This window comes from Eleutherodactylus coqui, chromosome 12 (assembly GCF_035609145.1).
Source record: "Eleutherodactylus coqui strain aEleCoq1 chromosome 12, aEleCoq1.hap1, whole genome shotgun sequence".
Taxonomy (NCBI): Eukaryota; Metazoa; Chordata; class Amphibia; order Anura; family Eleutherodactylidae; genus Eleutherodactylus; species Eleutherodactylus coqui.
In genome coordinates this window covers 67,751,653-67,772,655 of record NC_089848.1, presented here as the reverse complement: position 1 = coordinate 67,772,655, position 21,003 = coordinate 67,751,653, and the positions used below count along the sequence as shown (strand labels likewise).

At 42.0% G+C, this 21,003-nt stretch overlaps 1 protein-coding gene across 1 annotated transcript in view; it reads left to right on the top strand.

Moving 5' to 3' along the window:
- Window positions 1-21,003, top strand: part of TMEM196 (transmembrane protein 196) — a 57,489-nt gene that overhangs the window by 18,415 nt on the left and 18,071 nt on the right. The window contains exons 2-3 of the mRNA XM_066585228.1: window positions 14,909-14,965; window positions 19,988-20,230. Coding sequence (XP_066441325.1) covers window positions 14,909-14,965; window positions 19,988-20,230 — 300 coding nt within the window. The remainder of the gene's footprint in view (window positions 1-14,908; window positions 14,966-19,987; window positions 20,231-21,003) is intronic.

Sequence of the window (21,003 nt, the reverse complement as noted above, 5' to 3'; positions counted from 1 at the left end):
ATATACTTACCTGCTCCCGGCAGCCGGAGTTCCGCGCGGCCGGCCTGCAGTGGGTGTGAAGGGGGTGTGAGTCAGACCTGCCCCCTGATTGGCTCAGCGCTGATCAAACGGCCCCGCTTGTCTTCTGCATACCCTGCTTGGAGCGCTCAACTAGATAACAGCTGAGCGCTCCGAGAGGAGAACAGCTGGATGCAGGAGACAAGCGCTCGTCTTCGGCATACCCCGCTCAGAGCGCAAAGTGATTGCTCAAAACTGCCGTTTGAGTGATCACCTTGCCCTGTAAATACACACAACGATTATTGCTCAAAAGTCGCTCAAAAGACATCTTTGAGCAATAATCATTGTGTCTAAACCAGGCATAGACTCTGAACAAATCAACTAAGATCACATAACCCAGGATGAATGGAATTGAGCTGGGATGAAAAACATTACACTGCTAGAAAATAGTTATTGCCTAAGCGTTAGATGTCCAAAAAAATAGCATTTCCTCGACTGCTTCTTTGAAAAAGAAGAAATGTACAGTTGAGACAGTAAGCATTGTAAAGAAATGATACCCTCCTTCTCTCTGTAGGTTTGGGGCTGCCATTCCAGCTAGTTATCAGCAGGCTGTTTCTGGGGATCCATTGGCTAAAGGTCTGAAGCTTTCCCTCTGAGGACTATAAACAGGCTTCTAATATTAGTGTCACATTGAATCTTGGGTACAAAGTTGCTAAGATGTAAAAAACAAATACAATGAATATAAGACATTTAAGTTTAACCTCTTCCTGCCACAGCCCTTTTTCATTTTCTCATTTTCATTTTTCCTCTCCACTTTTACTTTCCCCATGACATCTCTACATGAGGGCTTGTTTATTTGCAGGAAACAAATTGTGCTTCTCAACGGTCCCATTTAACATATCATATAATGTATTGGAAAACTGTAATAAATTTCTAATTGGGCTTAAATGGAAAATAACTATGTCACAACTTTAAAGGGGGCTATTAATTTTTATGGCATTTACGTTTCTGTTAAAATGATGACATCATGTTATCATTAATCTGTGGGTCATTATAATTATGGTGATACCAGATTGATATAGTTTTTTAATGTTATACTACTTTAAAAAATCATTTTTTTAAAATTGCTCTCTGCCAATATTTTTGACCTCTGTCAAGGTGGTGGAGGTGAGGGGCTCTCAGTTCTGGCTCCAAGTGCCCCACAGCACTCCACTGTCTGGAGCAGCCTATTAAAAGGACATTATCAGGTGAGAAAATCGACTAGTGATATACCTATCACACCGTACCGTAGGTGTCCTAAAGTGACCTTTTTTTTTGCATTGATGGGCTAGTGTGAAGGCTTTTGTGTTGCCGAGCGAGCTGCAGTTTCTATTGCTGGGGTACAAAAAACTTTTTGACTACTTTTTATTCTTTTTTTTTTCTTGGAGATGGTGGGACCATTGTGTATTATTTTTTCTGATCACATTCATCATGTGGAATTAATTATGCGAATAATAAATAATACGTTTAAAAACCTGGACTTTTATGAATGCCTTGATACCAATTTGTTATGTAACTGAGATTTCTTTTTGAACTTATAATATTTTTTTTTTATTTACCAATAATTCTAAAAAATGTGTAATCTTATCGTTACTTTCTTATTTTCTAGTTCCCATAGGGGACTTAAACTAGCAATCGTCTGATCACATGTATAATATCCTGTAAAACTTCAATATTGAAGTTTTACAGGATATTATAGGTGTAACCATTTTCCTTGTCAATAAAGGTATCTCTGCACACTTTTAGGCCACTTTCACACAAGCATATTGTCACACTAGCTGACATACCCGGCGTCACCGAAGTTATTTTGGTACAGGTGTTTACGGTTTGTTTGCACGGAAAATTTTATGGAGTCAAGGTTACTTTAGAAGAAACAAGGAATAAAATATGTATACATATAGAGGAGTGCTAGATTCTGCTCAGACTGCATGTACCGATGTCCCACTGTAGAATGTGCCACCCCTCCCACTCTCCTCACTTTTTACCCTTAAACGTAACGCCCATTTTTATTAAAATTTAACCCCAGACTGGAAGTTGCAGCCCCATTTTAGCCTTAAAGGCATGCTCCATCCCTGCAGTCCATGGCTGCTTCCTTATGTTCTTCACAGCCTTTCAGTATATACACATAGGTCGCTTAGATTTTCCTCACTATATACACACAGAGGTGAGGTAGATTCTGCTCAGCATATACACTTAGGGGTGAGGTAGATTCTCCTCAGTATATACACATAGAGGTGAGGTAGATTCTCCTTAGTATATACACATGGAGGAGAGGTAGATTCTTCTCAGTATATACACATAGAGGTGAGGTAGATTCTTCTCAGTATATGCACACAGAGGTCAGTTAGATTCTCCTTAGTATATACACATAAAGGAGCATTAGATTCTCCTCAGTATATACACATAGAGGAGCGTTAGATTCTCCTAAGTATATACACATACAGGTGAGGTAGATTCTGCTCAGTATATACAGATAGAGGTGAGGTAGATTCTGCTCAGTATATACACATAGAGGTGAGGTAGATTTTTTTCAGTATATTCACATAGAGGTGAGGTAGATTCTCTTCAGTATATACACATAGAGGTGAGGTAGATTCTCCTCAGTATATACACATAGAGATTAGGTAGATTCTGCTCAGCATATACACATAGAGGTGAGGTAGATTCTCCCTAGTATATACACATAGAGGTGAGGTAGATTCTCCTCAGTATATGCACATAGAGGAGTGTTAAATTCTCCTCAGTATATACACATAGAGCTTAGGTAGATTCTGCTCAGTATATACACATAGAGATTAGGTAGATTCTGCTCAGTATATACCCATAGAGGTGAGGTAGATTCTCTTCAGTATATACACATAGAGCTTAGGTAGATTCTCCTCAGTATATACACCTAGAGGTGAGGTAGATTCTCCTCAGTATATACACATAGAGATTAGGTAGATTCTGCTCAGCATATACACATAGAGGTGAGGTAGATTCTCCTCAGTATATGCACATAGAGGAGTGTTAAATTCTCCTCAGTATATACACATAGAGGTGAGGTAGATTCTCCTCAGTATATACACATAGAGATTAGGTAGATTCTCCTCAGTATATACACATAGAGGTGAGGTAGATTCTCCTCAGTATATGCACATAGAGGAGTGTTAAATTCTCCTCAGTATATACACATAGAGGTGAGGTAGATTCTCCTCAGTATATACACATAGAGGTGAGGTAGATTCTCCTCAGTATATGCACATAGAGGAGTGTTAAATTCTCCTCAGTATATACACATAGAGGTGAGGTAGATTCTCCTCAGTATATACACATAGAGATTAGGTAGATTCTGCTCAGCATATACACATAGAGGTGAGGTAGATTCTCCTCAGTATATACACACAGAGGTGAGGTAGATTCTCCCTAGTATATACACATAGAGGTAAGGTAGATTCTCCTCAGTATATGCACATAGAGGAGTGTTAAATTCTCCTCAGTATATACACAGAGAGGTGTGGTATGTTCTCCTCAGTATATACATATAGAGATTAGGTAGATTCTGCTCAGTATATACACATAGAGATTAGGAAGATTCTGCTCAGTATATACACATAGAACTTAGGTAAATTCTCTTCAGTATATACACATAGAGCTTAGGTAGATTCTCCTCAGTATATACACATAGAGGTGTGCTATATTCTCCTCAGTATATACACATAGAGATTAGGTAGATTCTGCTCAGTATATACACATAGAGATTAGGTAGATTCTGCTCAGTATATACCCATAGAGGGGAGGTAGATTCTCTTCAGTATATACACATAGAGCTTAGGTAGATTCTCCTCATTATATACACATACAGGTGAGGTAGATTCTGCTCAGTATATACAGATAGAGGTGAGGTAGATTCTGCTCAGTATATACACATAGAGGTGAGGTAGATTTTTTTCAGTATATTCACATAGAGGTGAGGTAGATTCTCTTCAGTATATACACATAGAGGTGAGGTAGATTCTCCTCAGTATATACACATAGAGATTAGGTAGATTCTGCTCAGCATATACACATAGAGGTGAGGTAGATTCTCCCTAGTATATACACATAGAGGTGAGGTAGATTCTCCTCAGTATATGCACATAGAGGAGTGTTAAATTCTCCTCAGTATATACACATAGAGCTTAGGTAGATTCTGCTCAGTATATACACATAGAGATTAGGTAGATTCTGCTCAGTATATACCCATAGAGGTGAGGTAGATTCTCTTCAGTATATACACATAGAGCTTAGGTAGATTCTCCTCAGTATATACACCTAGAGGTGAGGTAGATTCTCCTCAGTATATACACATAGAGATTAGGTAGATTCTGCTCAGCATATACACATAGAGGTGAGGTAGATTCTCCTCAGTATATGCACATAGAGGAGTGTTAAATTCTCCTCAGTATATACACATAGAGGTGAGGTAGATTCTCCTCAGTATATACACATAGAGGTGTGGTATGTTCTCTTCAGTATATACATATAGAGATTAGGTAGATTCTGCTCAGTATATACACATAGAGATTAGGAAGATTCTGCTCAGTATATACACATAGAACTTAGGTAAATTCTCTTCAGTATATACACATAGAGCTTAGGTAGATTCTCCTCAGTATATACACATAGAGGTGTGCTATATTCTCCTCAGTATATACACATAGAGATTAGGTAGATTCTGCTCAGTATATACACATAGAGATTAGGTAGATTCTGCTCAGTATATACCCATAGAGGGGAGGTAGATTCTCTTCAGTATATACACATAGAGCTTAGGTAGATTCTCCTCATTATATACACATAGAGGTGAGGTAAATTCTCCTCAGTATATACACATAGAGGTGAGGTAGATTCTGCTCAGTATATACACATAGAGGTGAGGTAGATTCTCCTCAGTATATACACATGGAGATTAGGTAGATTCTCTTCAGTATATACACAGAGCAGAGGTAGATTCTGCTCAGTATATACACATAGAGGTGAGGTAGATTCTCCTCAATATATACACATAGAGGTGAGGTAGATTTTGCTCAGTATATACACATAGAGATTAGGTAGATTCTGCTCAGTATATACACATAGAGGTGAGGTAGATTCTCTTCAGTATATACACAGAGGTGAGGTAGATTCTGCTCAGTATATACACCTAGAGGTGAGGTAGATTCTCCTCAGTATATACACCTAGAGGTGAGGTAGATTCTCCTCAATATATACACATAGAGGTGAGGTAGATTCTCCTCAGTATATACACATAGAGGTTAGGTAGATTCTGTTTAGCATATACACATAGAGGTGAGGTAGATTCTCCTCAGTATATACACATTGAGGCGAAGTAGATTCTCCTCAGTATATGCACACAGAGGTCAAGTTAAATTCTCCTTAGTATATACACATAGAGAAGCTTTATATTCTCCTTTGTATATATACATAGAGGAGCATTAGATTGTCCTCAGTATATACCAATAGAGGTGAGGTAGATTCTCCTCAGTATAAAAATCACTTCCCTAGGCTTTATGGTTTCTAAGAAGTATGTCATGTATTGCGGATTTTTATGCTTAGAATTGAATATTGAAGTTGCGAACCATTTACTTTTCCTATTAGGATGTAAAGAATGGTCATGGCAAATTTCAGGTTTGTACGACACCGGGAAGTTACATAAGATAAGGTTGCAATTACTTTTGCACTTAGTATTGAATAATCGACTTGTGACCTGTTTACTTTTCCTATTTAGGACCTAAAGAATGGTCGTGCCAAATTTCAAGTTTGTACGACACCGGGAAGTTAGAGCATTAGATTAGGTATTTTACATATGGGTGCACTTACAATTGCACTTGGCATTGAATAATCAAGTTGTGACCCCTTTACTTTTCCTATTTAGAACCTAAAGAATGCTACCGCCAACTTTCACGCTTGTACGACACCGGGAAGTTAGAGCATTAGATTAGGTATTTTACATATGGGTGCACTTACGATTGCACTTAGCATTGAATAATCAAGTTGTGACCCCTTTATGTTCCTATTTAGAACCTAAAGAATGCTACCGCCAACTTTCACGCTTGTACGTCACCGGGAAGTTAGAGAATTAGTCGCGTGTCAATCAGTTAGTGCGGGGTTTTGCCTTTATATATATAGATGCCCGTAATATGGATGTGTTGCAGGTGACATTGCAACTGTATGTCATTAGTATTTCATCCTTGCTTGTACTGAATTTCCCTCTTTATTTGCTGCCATTAGTTTTATTTTCTATTGGATAAATACAGATCTGTACTTGCCAAATAAAATTACTATCAATGGATGCAAATACAGAAGCAAAAAAGAACAAAAGTAGCGCATGCTGTGTTTTAAAAATCTGGCCATGTAAATAGATACATGAATTTATATTATTTATTATTACATTTTGCGGGATGAGTTGTATTTTTCAATGGCACTATATAATGTACCATATAATATACTAAAAACGTTTAACATTTTCTAAGTGGAGTGTAATGAAAAAAACAACACATTTCACCATGTTTTAGAGGATCTTGTTTGTACGGTGTACACATTGTGGCAAAAATGATATACCATACATACTCGAGTATCAGCAGACCCGAGTATAAGCCGAATCAATACATTTTACCACAAAAAAACTGGTAAAACTTATTGACTCGAGTATAAGCCTAGCTATACTCGAGTGTATACTGGGTAAAAAAAACAACCTCCATACTCACCTCCCAGCCGGCATCTGTGTCCCCGGCGGGGGGTGCGGAAAGCTGCTTCAATTTGTGTTCTCAGCGGTGGTGCGGCAAGCTGCTGGAATCCTCTCCGCTGCCATCCCCCACTGTCCTCTCTGCTTGGCTCTGTCATCCCCCACCATCAGGCTGTATTTGGCTGTGAATGATCGAGCGCTGGCTGTGATTGCACGGCGCTCAATCTAATCACAGATCTTACTTTCACAGCGCTGATGGCGGTGAATTTGAAAGCCGAGCAGGGAGATGACAGCGGGGAGAATTCTAAAGCAGCTTGCCACTGTCATTTCCCTGCTTAGCTTTCAAATCCCTGCCGTCAGCGCTGTGGAATTAAGTGCTGTGATTGGATCGAGCGCCGGCCAATCACAGCCAGCGCTCGATCATTCACAGCCAATAACAGCCTGACGGCGGGGAATGACAGAGCCGAGCAGAGAGGACAGCGGGGGATGACAGCAAAGAGGATTCCAGCAGCCTGACGCATCGCCGCCGGGAACACAGAAATTGAAGCAGCTTTCCGCACCGCCGCTAGAGACACAGACGCCGGCTTGGAGGTGAGTATGGAGGGTTTTTTTTTTTTTTTTTTTAAACCCTTCCCTGACTTGAGTATAAGCTGAGGTTTTTTTTTCAGTACTAAAAAATTTCTACAATTACTACGATACCAAATTTATATTTTATTATTTGCTGTACTACTTTTAAAAACACAAAATATCTTTGGAAGAAAATATAACTTTCTGCCGCCATTCTCTGACTGGCATAAGGCCCCCTGACCACGGGCGAGGCGGAATATTGCTAGCGATATTCCCCCAGGGAGCAGGGGAGAGAACTGTGAGTACTCTGCAGTGACCCTATCTGATAGATAGGCTCACTGCGGAAAATTGCAGCAAATCGCAGCATGCTGCAGTTTAAATCCTGCGAGCGGAGAATTGCTATGATTCTCCGCTCGTGGACGCCGGCGCTGCGCTTTCCATAGCAATGCTGTGGAAAGCTTCACACAGCGCGATCAGCAGGCGATTTATTGCCCGTGGGCATGCAGCCTAAGTTTTATAATTTTTTCGTCAACATGGTTGTGTGAGGGCTCATTTTTTGCAGGATGTCCTATGATTTCTATTGGTAACATTTTGGAGTACATAAGTCCTTTTTTTTATTGCTTTTGGTATTACATTTTTTCTTGTACAATTCTGGCATTGTTTTTTTTTCTGATGATGTTCATCGTGCGGGACAAATAATGTATTACTTTGAAAGATCAGGCTTTTATTGCTTTTTATTGTTTTGATTTTTTATTACAAATATGGAAAATGTGTTTACTTCCTTTTATTTTTTGCTAATATTAAAAGTTGTTTTTACCAATTTTTACATTTTTTTTCTAAATCCCAATAGGGGATTTGAACTTGTGATGGTTTGATTGCTCATGCAGTGTTATATAATACTATAATATTATATTATACCTTGACCTGACAGGCATTCTATCAAGCCAAGTCACAGGCATAGAAAGCCTGATAAGCAATCAGCCACAGCAGCACTGGGGCTTTAGAAGGCCGCAGACTGCCATGGCAATCAAAGGCACCCTACGATCGCATCGCAAAGTCCTGATTTTTCTGTTTGCTTGGTTAGATTTCCCGTGGCATTTGAAACAACGTCACATGTACACGCCATCCATACGCAATGTGGCTGACACATAAGAGCATAAGAGATATATAGGGATCCCCCCCCCCAAATATATATATATATAAAAGATTTGTAGCGGCTGCCTCTGTTCATGCGATATTCGGCTGTGAAGTGGGAGGCCGGAAATCGCAGCTCCCGTGTGAAAAAGCTTTATATACATACCCACTTTTTCTCCCTCAGTGATTTGCTAATTAGTCTTTATGAGTTCCAGATGTGTTCTTTTTCCAACCAAATTACAAAATGTTTCATGCATCTCTTTGCGTATGGCGCATGCATATGCACACCCCCTAGTGACTTCTATTGGGACCTTAGGTGCACAAATACGCAGAAAAATAGAGCATGCTTTTTAAAATTTTTTTTGCAAAACCATAATACGAGTGCGAAAAACGGAAATGTAAACAAACCCATTGAAATCAATATGTTCTGTCCTTTGAATATTGTGCGAGCAAATCCGTCTATGGGAAGCCGCCCTTAGGGTGCTCTCCTAAGTGCTGATTGGCAAATCGCGTGACCGGCGTCGAAAAATCAGAAGCAAGTCTCAGTCACACCCATTCATGAATTCATGAATGGGTGTGACTGAGATCAGCCTCTGATTGGCTCAGGCTGAGCCAATCAGGGGCAAGCCTGAGTCACATCCCCTTCACACCCACTGCAGGACGGCAGCGGGGATCTCAGGCTGCCGGGAGCAGGTGAGTACATCCTTTTTTTTTATTTTTTCACTTTTCAGGATGCATTGCAGGAAAGGGGTTATATATTTACCCCCTTCCCGACAATTAACCCCGCGCACGCCGGCAGCCCATTGCTTTCAATGGAGCGGCTGTATTGCCGCTCCATTGAATTCAATGGGCAAACATCGTTCTTCTCTGGCACAGCTGTTCCAGCTGTGGCAGAGAAGAATGATTTATCTTCTATATGTTCTCATTGGGGTCGGCGCTGCTGCCGCCGGCCCCATTGAGCGCATATAGAGAAGAGAACAGGAATCGCAGATCGCAGATAGGTGCGATCTGCGATTTCTGTTCTCTAATTTATTGGACGAGCGCATAAAAAGCGCTCATGTGTCCGATACCATTGCAAAGCAATGGTTTTAAAAAATCGCCGGACGCATGCGCATGCGCAAATCGCGGCAATAAACGCCCGTGTGACTGAGCCCTTATGCTGCACTAGCAATTACTGCTCAGCAAAATTGCATTGGTTTAGCAGCTAATTACCAAAAATTTTGCAATGCAGATTTTGACGGCAGGGATTCTACAGACAAACCAAGTGCTTTCAATGTGACTGTCTAGAAGCCATATGGCCAAAACATCCTGCTCAAGTAAAAGAATCCTAAGGCTGACTGTGTCACCTTGTGTAGGGACGCATCTATTGACAGGTGGAATGGTAGTGCCCAGTTGTCAATTTCCATATACATTTTCAGGAGGAAGAAGGGAGGAACAGGATTATTTTTGAGACATTGCTGCGGCATTGTTACTGTGCGGGGGATACAAGTATTTAGCAAAATCCATGCCAGGAGTGCTGAGAGGACCTCCGCCTGGTCAGGTTCCAAGCACTGATATATAGATAGATATCATTAGTAAGATTAGAGATACTCATCATTTTGATTCCTAAGACTTACACTCAGGCCTGTTACTCATTAAGACTGGAAGCATTGCACTCAATGAAAAAATGATCTTGAGTCCTGCCAATGGCTAAGAGGCTGTTTAACATCCTGATTCCTCACAAATTATTCGATATGGAAGAAATATGTCATTCATTTCTCCTTTACTGCCATTGAACAAATTTGTGTGGACAGTTCTCCTCATTCTCGGTGGGGACATATATTATAACTGTGCTGAAAGACATATATAAATGGCTAAATCATGACAGCCATAAAAGTGTCCATCCAAGCAGCTCATACTTTAAGTTCTGCCATTTTCCTCTGTATAGAGAAGTTGTACTTTAACATACCTTGTACACAGAGGTATATGTTGATGCTCCTGGGCCCCAATGCAAAATCTGTAAGGGCCCCCCCAAATATAATGCTTTATTCATAGTACTGGGCTCCCTGTATGAAGAAGAGAGGTCTTATGGGCCCCCTAAGACTCTGGGCCTGGGTGCAACCGCATCCCCTATAGTTACACCCCTGCTTGTACATGATTCTTAGATAAAGGGCGAGTCAAAAATAAAAGGGGTTGTGCCAACGTACATAACCCCTCCCAGAATGTTGGCACAGGGGAAACTGCTGATTGCTTCAGGTCCCGTCTTGGCACCTCTGACAATTAGCTAATTTTGCAGAAGGAAGGTGGGACCGGCCACACACTGCAGGGGAAATGTAGTATTACAGGGAGCTCACATGAATTGCTGTCCTGTAATATCAGGATAGCAGAAGGTCCACCAGAACGGGAGCTACTCTTACTAAGTGGCTCTTCTTTCTGGGTCAAAGAAGAGGGTCCCGAGAAGAGGAATCCACACTATGATGTTCATATCCCTTGACAGGTCACATAATCTGCGTTTCTGCTCTTGGAATCTCTAAATAATAAATGAACATTTAAAAAGAGTATTTTAAGTTTTCAGATAGAGTGGATAAGAATTTGTTGGACACATGTCTGGATAGTTAAAATGTTCCATGATCACTATGCGATGCTTTTTTGAGAGCTTGGCCATCTGATGTAGAAAGAATTCATCAATATCTTCTGCTTGTCCAGGCGGCCTATAGTAAATACCTACAATGGTGTCCTTTCTGTTATTCTCTCTTGTATTCTTACCCAAATAGTTTCTACAGAACTCCCAGCTCTGAAGCTTGAATCTCCGTGGAGATTAATGTTTTCCTAACATACAATACAACACCTCCTCCTCTTTTAAGTCTGATTCCTAGAAATTAGTTAAAGCCTTCAAGCCTTGTATTCCAATAATGTGTATCATCCCACCAAGTTTCCGTGATGCCTATGACATCATATTTCTCTTCCTGTGTTAAGAGCTCCAATTCCCCTTATCGGTTTCCCATGCTCTGTGAATTTGTGTAAAAACATTTTAGTTTGTGATCGGTGTCTCTTGCTCCTCTACTTTTCCTCCTGAATTTTTTGTCTTTGTTCTTTCTTTCCACTTGTAATATCAAGGTTCTCAATTGTATTCGTTATTTTTATATTTTTGCCTGGCTTTTCACTTTCCTTCCCATATTGCTCTAATTTAAAGCTCTCCTGATGAGTGTAGCAAGGCACCTGCCGAATATATGCTATATTGTCTTTATAAGGAACAACTCATCTCCAGCAAGGAGTCCATCATATAGATACTTCACTCCATGGTCTAGAAATCCAGATCTTTGCTGATTACACCATCAACCTAGCCAGTTGTTCACCTCTAGAATCCTGTTCCATCCCCTTATTCCATGATTGACCACTGGGAGAATGCATGAGATGACCACCTGTGCGCCCAGTTTCTTCACTTTCCTGCCAAGATCTTCAAAGTCTCTGCAGATCTTTTTTTGCAGTGTAATTTGCCTCTATATGTATTAGTAGGAATGGGTGGTGTTCTCTAGGGCTGAAGAATCTTGATAGCAACTTAGATTTGTGTGCCTGGAAGACAGTACACTTCTCGTGAGGTTATGTCAGGCTTGTAGACAGCTGCCTGTTTCAGGATGGGATCCCCTACAACCACCACTCTCCTTTTCTTCTTCACAACAAGACTTCTTTTTTCTCCATCCAAGAGGACTCTGTGTGCTTACTAGATTGTTCTTTGTGGGCAAAGTCATATGTTGATGTACTGCCTGGTACCGTTTCCTAAAGAGTATGGGTGTTGACTGACTCCTGCTTCTTTGGGTCATATGCTTCCATTCCTCTATTGAAAGAAAATAATTTTTAGTGTACCTGCAGAAGCATTCTAAAGAGTTACTTCTGCTCTGTCAAGTAAATTCTCGTCTTCCTTAATGACTTTCAATGTAGATATTCTCTTCTGAAGACTTTGCACCTTTTCCTCCAGTAGAGACACAAGCTGACATTTCTGGCAGGTGAAATTTCCTCTGGTAGGTCTGTAAACATATAGCATATGTTGCAGCTCACCATCCGGCTACTCTCCTTTTCCATGTTACACATAGTCAGTTGATGTCCACTTCCAAACTTCTAATAGTCAAGAATTCTTGTAATGGAATTTACGGCGTGTGGTTTGGCGATGTCCTCCAAGCAGCTAGACCTGGCTAAACCTAGGGATCACCCTGTACACAGTGACTCTTCACTCTTCCCAGTATGTACTGGGAATATGCTAAATATGACTGCCTGTCCACGGGCGACGATCTGCTTGCCCACGGATCACGCTATGAAAAGCTTTTCATAGGCTAACTATGGAAAGCGCAGCCCGATGTCCACGAGCACCTCCTAGTTCTTGAAATAAAAGATGTCTTTGAAGATGCTAACAGTTGACCAGGAGGTCCATAAAAGCACTCGATACAGGCCCTTTACCTCTGAGAACCGCACCATGCAAATATACGTACAATGAAGGTCCAAATGTAAGAACTTGTCCATACTTGCATGCTATAGCATGTTCTGAAATAATACACAAATAAAACAAAACACATGGAACAATTCCCCATTTTTCCTCTGTTGACAACCATTTACATTCCTTAAGAAAATATGGAAGGGGAATTTAAATAAATTTCAAATGTGTGACCAAGCTCTGTCATATTGTTGAAGGATACAAAACAGCACGTCTGCAGGCTAAAACTGAATTTTTCAGTTCTTGCCTGAAGATTGAATTTAAATACTGCTAAATCAGAACCCATCAGCGTTCAGAATGTGTTTTTGTAAAGAGTTACTAAAATAGAACTGGGATATTGTACCTTATGGAGAACAAAAGCTGGATATTTAATTGGAAGACTAATAGGAAACTGCAGCTATCAGGATTAGGTTTCTAACAGCTGGAAAGCCACAGGTTAGGATAGCCAAGAGTAATCTCGCCACTGGTTTTGATCTCAAAGCCAAGCCCTACAAAAGCAGATGGACATCATAGAAGGAGGATGTTTCCCATTCAGGACTCCCCACAATGACAGCAGCTCTCATTGTGGCGGACAAAAAATATCCACATCTGAATCTCCACCATATTATACTGTGAACACTAGACTGGCAACGTTTTTATCATCAGAGATATTAATAGCTAATTGCCCTTCATTCCTCCCAATTGCATCCATCAGGCAAACCATTAGCATGCCATTCTTCAAACTTAAAGGGCCACTCCAGTGATTTTTTTTTCATTATGTAACTAGCCTCCAGTATATATGTTGGCTAGTTATTACATTGGCTAGTCATTTCCTTCTATCTAAAACTTCCTGAAGTTATTCTCTTCGGATGGGTCATGTGATCTCATTCTGACCATCTGAAAATTACTTGACATTGTTCTCTCAAGAAGTCAATTTTTCAATCAGCATAGAGTGTTAAGGCAGCAGAAATACAGTCCTAAGCTTCTCACTCATGACCTAAAGGTTGCGGGTTCAATCCCCGCATGGCTCAGGTAGCCGACTCAAGGTTGACTCAGCGGGTTCAATCCCCGCATGGTTCAGGCAGCCGACTCAAGGTTGACTCAGCTTTCCATCCTTCCGAGGTTGGTAAAATGAGTACCCAGCTTGCTGTGGGGGTTGAGAGGGTAAAAGGTGACTGGGGAAGGCAATGGCAAACCACCCTGCAAAAATAGTCTGTAGAGAAGACGTCACAATGTGACGTCACCCTAGGAGTAAGTCATGACTTGGTGCTTGCACCAGGGGACTTTACCTTTACCTATTATATAGGCTATACCACACAAGCGCTTTATGGTGGGGAGGGGAAGAAACTACTGTCAGTTATTACTGATGATTAGAGGCCCCAGTTATAATAGAGATCACCTCTCATCTGCCTGACTATATAATTATGCTCTATAGCTTATTTAGTTGAATATAGTTATAATAACAGTTATAATAGAGGAGATCACATCTCATCTGCCTGACTATATAATTATGCTCTATAGCTTATTTTGTTGAATATAGAATAGAGAAGGCAATGGCAGTATCTTCCCAACAGGCAGAGATGTTACTGGCTCTAGCTGGTCATATGATGCTGTGCTGATGCATCATGGAAATTTTAGCAGAGCACAGGGAAAGTAAGCAGGGAGAAATCAGAGCAGAAATATGGTGTCTGATAAGTATTAGACAGGAGGCGGCACTGCATGGACGTTTTTGCAATAGGAGACGTCCAGAGTGTGACAGGCAATCAGGTGAGGGGGTGCAGGGATAAAAAAATGTGTTTTCGCTAAAAGGGCCTTTAAACCACATTCTTTTTTAACAGCCAAATACAATTAAGATATATGTTTTACATTGCCATCTGTTTTGTGAACCCATACCCCCAAACCCTGCAATGGAATTTAAGAGTAAAAGAGTGTAAAATAATATTATGTAAATAAAGAAAATGCATATTATGTCTGCAGGGTGTGAGATTACTCAGTTAATATATTGTTTCTCTCTATTGCAGTTTCTCATTTGTGGAGTTTGTGGAATCTTCTGCGCCAAAAAGAAATCAGGCCTCATAGTAAGTGTCTAATATGCAAGAAAGTTTGGATGTTTGATTTAATAATATAAAAAGGCTTAAAGGAACAGTACACCTAGAAATTAATGCTGAAAGTAAACTGCAGTGTAGGACTTATCTTCTAGTCAGTGGATAATGCAGTGCGAGTAGAATGAGAGGGGTTGTCAGTACTGTTGTATCTTGTCTCCACCGGAAGCTAGGGGTTTGACAGCCCGTATCAGTAGGGAATGTCCCTGTCAGGACCCTAGCTCCCGATTGGCTCATAAACGAGCGCTGTTGCTTGGGTTTTCCCCCTTCCCCAAGCAGCATGTGAGGTCCCGGGTGTTGTTCATGCACTCCTGGAGACCGGCGCTGCAGGAGCAGAGGAACACAGCAGCGCGGAGACTGAACACGCCGTAGCCGCAACACCACAAAGGGGCAGCAGATCAGTAAGTGTCAGGAGCTCCAGAAACTTACAGGAGGCTGTACGGATTGGCCTCTGCACTCCTGACCATGCTGTGAGTTTTTTTATGGCTCTGTCATCCTCCACCCTGCGGGCTCCTGTCACGCATCTAGCAGTTCTTACTTCTCCTGGCTCCGTCGCGTACACTGGCCCTGGCGTGCTCCTTAGTCTGCCTTCCGGGCTTCTCTATCACACACATGGCGCTGTTCTGTCTTGGCTCCCGGCTCCTCCGCTCACACTTTCCCCAGTGTGCTCCTTCATCTCCCCCTTTCTCCTCCTGTCGAAATGTCGGGTCAGCGCTGAGGCACCATCGCTGCAGATGGACCAGCTGCTGGGGACGGCAGGGAAGCTCTGGCCCAGGAAAGTTACGTCCCCTCGTCAGCCAATCAGGAGCTTTGGGGGTGTTAACAAGGAGTCAGTGTCACTCGGCAGGTCTCCACCCATTTTTTCTGGTGGCGACAAGATACAACAGTACCGGGGTTGTCTAAACTGAAGATACCCTTCAAGTCTCGATCACATGGGCAACACAGCATTGCCACGAGAAAATCGCAGCATTATTGCATCGGTGGAAAGTGTGATATCATTGCGGTTTCTCGCGGTTATACCGCGATTTTGTAGCACTACAAAGTCGCATGTGCTGCTACAAAGTCGCACGACCTTGTAGCACCACATGCGAGGATTTTTAGAGAGGGGCCTGAAATATAAGCCCTACCTTGAAAATAAGCCTTAGCTGCAGAATAAAATAAAAAAATAGGTATACATCCCCTTAGAAGCACTGTCTGGCTCCGCTGCATCTTCTAGCCAGGTCCCTGGCACTGTTCTTCATCATATTTTCTGGCCTGGGATTGAAAAATCCCCGCCTCCTGGAAGCGAGAATAGTGCCGGGGACCAGGGAGAAGATGCGGCCAGGCTGACAGCATTTCTAAGGTGATGTATACTTTAAAAAAAAAATTTTTCCTGCAGCTAGAGCGTAGGTTAGGGATTTGACAGTAGGATATCCTACTGTTGAAGTTGCATCGCACCGCACGAAAATCAGGTTTTCGTGTGATGCGATGCAACAGAGAGGAAGGCTCAATAGGGAAACATGGGCTACAAAACCTCACGAGTTGCGGGCAGATCACGGGACCCGCAATGTTTTTGTGTCGGGATGTTGCATGCTACAAAACATCACACGTGTGAATTAACCCATAGGAAAGCATAGGCTTCACATACATGTGATTTGTACCATTGTAGCAACATGACAAAATCGCGCGAGATTATCGCCCATGTGAACGAAGCCTTTATGTTATTGTCTTGTACAGTGCTGGCAGCTCAACTTTTATGGTCAGTGCCAACAACAGCTGCGCCAGCGAAACCAGCTGTGACACCCTGCAACAGCGGGGATCAGAAGACATCTGATCCTGATTGTTAACTCCTCTCGAGCCCTCTGACAAGATCAATTATAGAATCAACAAGGAGAGGGGATCTCTCTTTGTGTAGCACCCGCCAGCCCCAGTGATGGATTTATGGCACAAACCTACCCCTAACAAAGGCTCCCAGAATGTTCTGAAACAATTCCTCCTGCTGCATACCGTATACACAGGCTATAATGCACTGGAAAGCACAATTATTCCACGGCATTCTACAAAAATAATACATTTTAAAACTGAATAGAATAGAAATAATAGTAAATAGTAGAAAATAAATAAAGCTCAATTAAAAATAAAACAAGTTAGACAAATAAGGCCTCATGCACACAGCACGCACAGATTCTGCACACTGATTTCCGCAGCAGAAGACCTGCGAGTCAGAGCAGAAATGATTTTTAAATGCTACTCAGTGTTTACGGACGCAATCGTTTTTCCGCACAGATGTACGTAGATGCACAGCGGATTATCGGCACGGAAAAAAAATCGCAAGCCCAAAGTGACTGCCTTCCCCTTCCTCCCCACCTTCCTCCTTGGTCTCCAAGCAGCCAGAGAGGTATCTGCCTACAAATCCGTAATGCATCTGCAATTGAATTACGGATGTATTGTGGATCGCTTGCTTCCATAGAGATCAATGGAGCCCATCCGCACGGAATCTGCGATTTATTTTCCGCATGTGCAATCTGCTAATCAAATCCACATGTGTGCGTGGAACTGAGAAAGCTCCATACTTTCCTATGAGTGACTAGTACAGCGGATCTCCCATGCGGGTGCCAATTGCGGATTCTGCAAATCAAATTCGCCCGTGTGCTTGAGGCCTAAAGTATAAACTGAAGCGAGTGAGTATCGCCCTAACCGAGTACCTGCCTGCTTGCCTGCAAAGATTCGGCTACTGGCGGGGGAGGGGAGGAACGGGAGGGAGATCTCTCCCTCTCTCTCTTTCCCCCACTCCCTCCTGCTCAATCCTGCAACATAGCATTCACCCACACCGTCACCCGAATCTTTGCGGGCGAGCAGGCAGGTACTCGGTAAGGACGATACTCGCTCGAGTATCTGTCCTTACCGAGTACGCTCGCTCATCTCTAGACCTGTCATTTGTCCACTTTAGCAGGGCTAGATACATAGCCTTGTGGCCAGGGCCACATTAACTCTATCACTGCCTGTCTTTTCTTCATATTCAAATTTGAAACATTGTAATATCTCTAGTAAATGGGGCTATTCAACTGAATCACAAGCCTTGGCTGCGTCTAAAGATGCCAAAGCCCAATTTCCGGCCTATCTGTGATACCACTTAAACCCTTCTGATGTTGTTGGATGTTCATCTCCCGAGTATAAATCCAGATTGCTCCCATTGCTGACTGCAGACAAGCGGCGGGTGCTTAGCTCCGCCCCATCCCACCCACCCCAATTGCAAACAGCCGTAGGGAAGGAGAGAGGAGGTGAGCTGGCGAGGGGGAGGGAAGGAGAGGAAATGACATTGCGGCCTTGGCGTATATGCGCTGGGCCCATGCCATCTGATTAACCTTATTGTTATATGCAATTAATATTCATATATTGAAATCAACACACTTAGTCAAGTATCTCTAATAAAATCCCTGTTTCTGTGCTACTGGCCCTACTTGTCTTAAAGAGTAGAATTACTCCGGGTGCTCTGAACATGGTCAAATCCAATAAAGAACATTTCCTGTGTAATGAGACAAATCGCCAGTAAATGGATATTACAAAGTTATATTATACCTGTTACAAAATGTTTTCAGCCATTTCTTAGAGAAGAGCTGTCATTGCTCCTGACCAATCTATTTTAGTTAAAGCAGTTGTCTGATTACCAGACAAGAAACCCCTTATATTACCAACTGTGCCATAATAACAAAAGGATGAGTACTTATTCATCCTCTGCTGCTGCGATCCAGCGCAGTCCCCATGTGGTCCCGGTGTTTGTGGTGGCAGATGAAATCAGCGGAAGTCCCCTGCCAATCAGAGACTACAGCGTCACTGTTCTGAACTGCTGCCATCATGGTGCCCCCAGAAGCACTAATGCCAGGAGTATGGGTGGTGATGCTGCAGGGATCACATGACTTCAACAGAAGTCATCTGTCACAGGAAACACCAGGACCACTGCAGGACTGCAGCACTAGATTGTGGTGGCAGAGGAAGGGTAAGTATTGATCCTTGAGATATTTTAGCACAGTTGGTGGTATAGGGGGAATCTTGCCTGGTAACTGGTCAACCCCTTTAATGCTTATATTCTTCATGAAATATCAATCCTGGACCATCTGTTGTGCAGTTCCTCTGCAATTCCTCCTCGAAAATTATGAATAAATTGACAGTTGGGAATTACCAGTTGCAAATGTGTCTCTCTAAACTCAGCCACTGTCCAATCAGTGCTGAGTACTGTGTAGGCACGCAGCACATTGACAAAGTAACTTCAACACCCAGTTGTCAATTTATTTATAAAATTCAGGGGTGTAACTATAGGGGATGCAAAGGTAGCAGTTGCTACTGAGTCTGGAGCCTTAGGGGGCCTGAAGGCCCCTTTATCACACAGGAAGACACTAGTATTATAAATGGCACATGGTAGGTAGAGGGCCCTGTTACAGATTTTGCATAGGGGCTCAAGCGACACCTCTGAATGGCACAATGCAGAATTATGCTCTAAATTTGTTATTTCATGACGAATACAAATATTTACTAAAACAAACATATTAGGAGAGGTAACTGATGCTTTTAATTTTGAACTGTCATATTAAAGGGTTTTTTCGTGGAAATACAATTGATTTTAATGGCAGTTACAAAAAACAGCTACTACACAGGGTTCAAAGCGGTAGCTTCTGCACTGTACACAAATGTTTGTAGCGGTAATGACAGTGGGCACCTGATCAGATGATCGCCCGGGGTCATGAGCGAAAGGCCCCAGCCAATCCTATCCTAGGTCTTCAATAGTATTCCTCTGGGAAACCTCTTAAGCCCTTTAAAAGGGGCTTATCATTAGAACAATCTCAATATTACCCCATATTTTTATTTATGTGTGGATAGGTTTTTTAGCATTTACAGGCTACACTGTTATCAGATTGATTCCGTCTTCTCTCGGTTGGCTGTAATGTTATTGTTTTTGTTAAGCTATCCCATTTTTGTCTTGTAGAAGTTGACCAATTCCTGTGTTTTGCTTTTGCCACGCAGATGATCCTTTTCTCTGCCTGCTGCATATGCGGACTCATCGGAGGCATCCTCAACATTCAATTTCTCCGTGCCCTGACCAAAAGATCCTCATTGCACCTCGCTTCATTGTCACTTGCATGTATTGGTATCTGTGGCTGCACTATATCCACGTGGCTTACGTGTCGCCTAGCCAGTTATGAGCAAAGGAGGATGTTTCTAGAAAGAGAACACTCACTTCATCACTCTCATGAAATGACAGAGAAGGTAAATGAACAGGGTAAAGAATTTCTATTTCATTGCTTGAATTACTTATTATAAAATGTATTTCCACTTAAAGGAGTTGTGGCAACATTGAAGGTGTGACTTTCTGATTAGAGGGGGTTCAATCATTGAGTCCCCCCCCTAGCCTTGAGAATAGGGGTTCTGAAGGTTTCCGTATGAGTGGAGCAGTGATTGAGCATGAATGTTGCAATAAAGCTGAAAATTTTATTGGACCTGCACATCACCGCTCCATTCATTTCAACGGCTCTTCCAGAGATGGCCAGGTTTAATATGATGGCCCGCTCTGATATATCCAGTAGGTCCACTGAGATGAATGGAGCTCAATACTCAATACTGCTCAATTCATGCAGGAACTTTCCAGATCACCATTTTAAGGATCAGTAGGGGTCCTAGCTATCGGACCCCTAGAGATCATATAGTTATCCCTTATCCTGTAAATAGGAAATCACTTTCAATGTTGGCACAACCCTTAAAGATGTCTTTAAGAAAGGTCATTATAGATGATTTAGAAGTCTTACAGATGCTCATTAAATAGCCTGAGAATTGTTAAATGATCTATTTGAGTGCAAGGGGGCTGAGCTTGTGAAGACAGCCCCTCCACCACCGCTAAGAAAATGTCCTAACATCTCAGTAGCTAGGGAAGCTGAATGCCTAATGACAAGCAGTGGATTGCAGAGTGGCTGCATACACAGGCTATTAAATAAGCATGAGTTGTCTGAAACGTTAGGTACACTTTAAAGCATCGCATTATAACA